At 34.4% G+C, this 2963-nt stretch overlaps 1 protein-coding gene across 2 annotated transcripts in view; it reads right to left on the bottom strand.

The window, feature by feature from the left end:
• LOC107622913 (2-hydroxyisoflavanone dehydratase) overlaps nucleotides 1–2802 on the bottom strand; it is a 13161-nt gene extending 10359 nt beyond the window's left edge. For both annotated transcript variants that reach the window (XM_016324989.2, XM_016324988.2), the window contains exon 1: nucleotides 1699–2802. In XM_016324989.2, the coding sequence (XP_016180475.1) occupies nucleotides 1720–2772 (1053 nt within the window). In that variant the 5' untranslated portion in view covers nucleotides 2773–2802 and the 3' untranslated portion in view covers nucleotides 1699–1719. The remainder of the gene's footprint in view (nucleotides 1–1698) is intronic.

The raw sequence follows: 2963 nt of genomic DNA, 5'->3' as shown, positions 1-2963 counted from the left end.
AATTTTTTTCCAAAAAATTATGAATACAATTTAATTTTTAACTCAAACATATGTATAAACTTTCATTTAAAATTATCGTCTAAAATATTAGTGCCAAATTAGAGACCTTTTCATATTTTTCAACCCCTGAAAAAAAAAAAGAAAATCACTTCAAAAGATATTAATTTAAATTCAATACTCTATTTGAAAGATCAAGTAATATTTTTAATTATTGTTATTTTATATTTTTTTAACTAAATTACATTTAGCTCTAATCTTATTTGTTATCATGTTGCACTGATTATGTTTATTTTTCTGTAATATTAAGAATTTGGTCAATTATAGTATAAAGATGTAAATTTATGCAGAAAATACAGATATTCATTTTAAACCATACAAATTATTATTTAATAATACTAGTGACACTTATTAATAAATGATACATACGTGTAGCTATTTTCAACCACAAAAATATAATCTATACAAAATAAATCTTTATAATAATGTTTTTTAAAAGATTTTTTCTAGATGATAATTTAATATATTTATAAGTCAATTACTTACTAAATGACACACAAATTTATAATTAGTGGATACAAATTAATACAATTAATGTTTCTTAACTTATGTTCTAAGGGGCATACGATAGCAAAACCTATTTTATAATTAAAACTATTTCTCAATTATTTATAATCAAAAATCATAATTTATTCATTTGAGCGTTGATAATTTATATTTGTCTCTTGTAATAGTAACGGTACTCAACTACTCATGCATTAAATCTGTGTCTCGCCCAACAACTTTTTGTTCCAGTTTTCTTCTCTTGGTGGATCAATTATCAATATCTAATCCTTGCCCTATTATTTAATCAGAGAACAATTTTTCTTCTTCCATTATATCATTGCGATGATCGTGTGGTTTTAGTTTAACGCTGTAAGATTTTAGTTTTTATTTTGTTTTATTTAGTGGGTAGTTATCCTATAAAACATTTCTTTTTATGATTAGGATTATGCTAAATCTATATGTTTAGGACACAAGTTAGCAAAACTCTTATAAAATATATGTAAATACAATTAAATAAAAAATGAAATAATTTAACAAAATTATTTGAGAAATTACTCATTTTAAATATATTTTAAATATAATAATTAATTTGTAAATCAATAAATTTTCTTTTATAATTTATTTAAAAAATTGGTGCATGAAATAATGCTTAAATTAGCCAATGAATTATAGATCAAGACATAATTTTTCTATCTTCACTTATAAATTTCAGTTCGAGTTTCACTCCTTTAAATTAAAAAAAAAAAAAGAAATAACACTTAAATTAGTTCTTTAGATCCATCTAATTATCAACTTAGTCTCACAATTTTAAATCACAAAATCGAATTAATGTCTTAGTTACTAGTCAAGTTAATACTGTTGAGCAAGTGAATCTTCACTTATATTTTCTACACTAGATCTACACACTCATTTTTTACCATGTAATTCGTACCATACACATTTTTACAATGAATTAATATGGGTAAAATTAAAGAATGAGATATACCAGGTAACATATGAATGAAAATTATATAGCTTTTTATAGATTCTTGATAGACAAACCATCAATTTTAGTCATTTTAGTGAGTAGTCTCCTATTGGCCTTATACTCACTTAGAGAAAAAAGATAAAAAGAAAGGAAGGATACGCATCAATAGTAATTTAGTAGCAGCATACCAAGAATTTCGTTCATGACCTTCATGGTTGTTGATGGATGAAAGAAGCAAACTTTCGCAAAACTTCACGAGAATTCCCTTGATCTGGGAAGTGAACGTGTTGACTATGTGTCATACCCCAATGAATAACAAGCTCAATACTCCCACCCCAACCACTCTTCTTCAACGCCTCAACGTAGTTCTTTCCGGCAACCATCAACGAATCCTTCTCCGCCACACACACCAACACCCTCTCACACCCAAGCCTCCTTAAATCCTCCTCCGCCGGCTTCAGCCTCGGATCCTCCGGCCCCTTGTTATCCTTACACATGAACAGCCACTGCGCATCGTCCCCTATTCCACCAAAGAAAGGGTGGACCATAATCGCACCCTCTACCCTCACTCCTGGCGGAGATCCTGTTTTTCCGATTTGGCTAACCAACGTGTGGGTGATATTCCCGCCAGCGCTGCTTCCGGCGACGAAAAGACGCTGGAAGTCGCCGTGGTCGTTCAGCCAGGGCTCCGTCCCTGTTCCGTCCGCGTGCGACGTGACCCACTGGAAGGATCTCCAGGCGTCTTCGTAGCACGCGGGCAGTGGTCGGGCTGGAAACTTGCCATACTCGACGGAAACCGCGAGGACTTTGGCTTCGTTGGCGACGGCGGCGACGTGGTTGCTGTATTCTGGAGAGAAGGCGGACCTGGCACAGAAGCCGCTGCCATGGAAGAAGAGGAAGACAGGGAGTTTGTTATTGTTGGTTATTTTGGGGAGGAAGAGACGAGCGGAGACGGGAGGGTCGGATGAAATGACGGTGTCTTTGATGCGGAGGCCGGTGGCGGGGTCGTCGGAGGGAGGAAGGAATTTCGGTGGAGGACGGAGGACCTCCACCGTGCCGTCTTTGAAGACACGGAAGAAGGGGAACTCGTGTGTTACCTCCTTCTCTTGTGGGGCGGTGGTGACCATTTTTGTGTGTTGTGTGTGAGCAGAGAAGATTAGTGTTTGGGTTTTAGGAAGGAGAGTAGGTGGAGGAAGCGTCGGTTTATAACAAATAAAAGTTGCCAGTGGTGCATACTTGAAAATGCCTTTAGAAAGAAGCATCGTGTGACCCAGCAACAACTAAGCAACAAGAAAATGGACTTTTTATTTTTTATTTTTTCAGAACTTTTATTGATTAAGCTATTGTACTGGTTTAGTCATTTCTGCCCTTTGGTTTCAAGGTGTAATAAAAGTTTGGCAATATCTCATCTTTTTATTGTTTGGTTATAATATTTTATTCAAAAATATCTTCC

The sequence above is a fragment of the Arachis ipaensis genome, chromosome B10 (genome assembly GCF_000816755.2).
Source record: "Arachis ipaensis cultivar K30076 chromosome B10, Araip1.1, whole genome shotgun sequence".
Classification (NCBI taxonomy): Eukaryota; Viridiplantae; Streptophyta; class Magnoliopsida; order Fabales; family Fabaceae; genus Arachis; species Arachis ipaensis.
The sequence above is the reverse complement of the archived record's forward strand: the minus strand, read 5'-3'. Positions and strand labels throughout refer to the sequence as shown.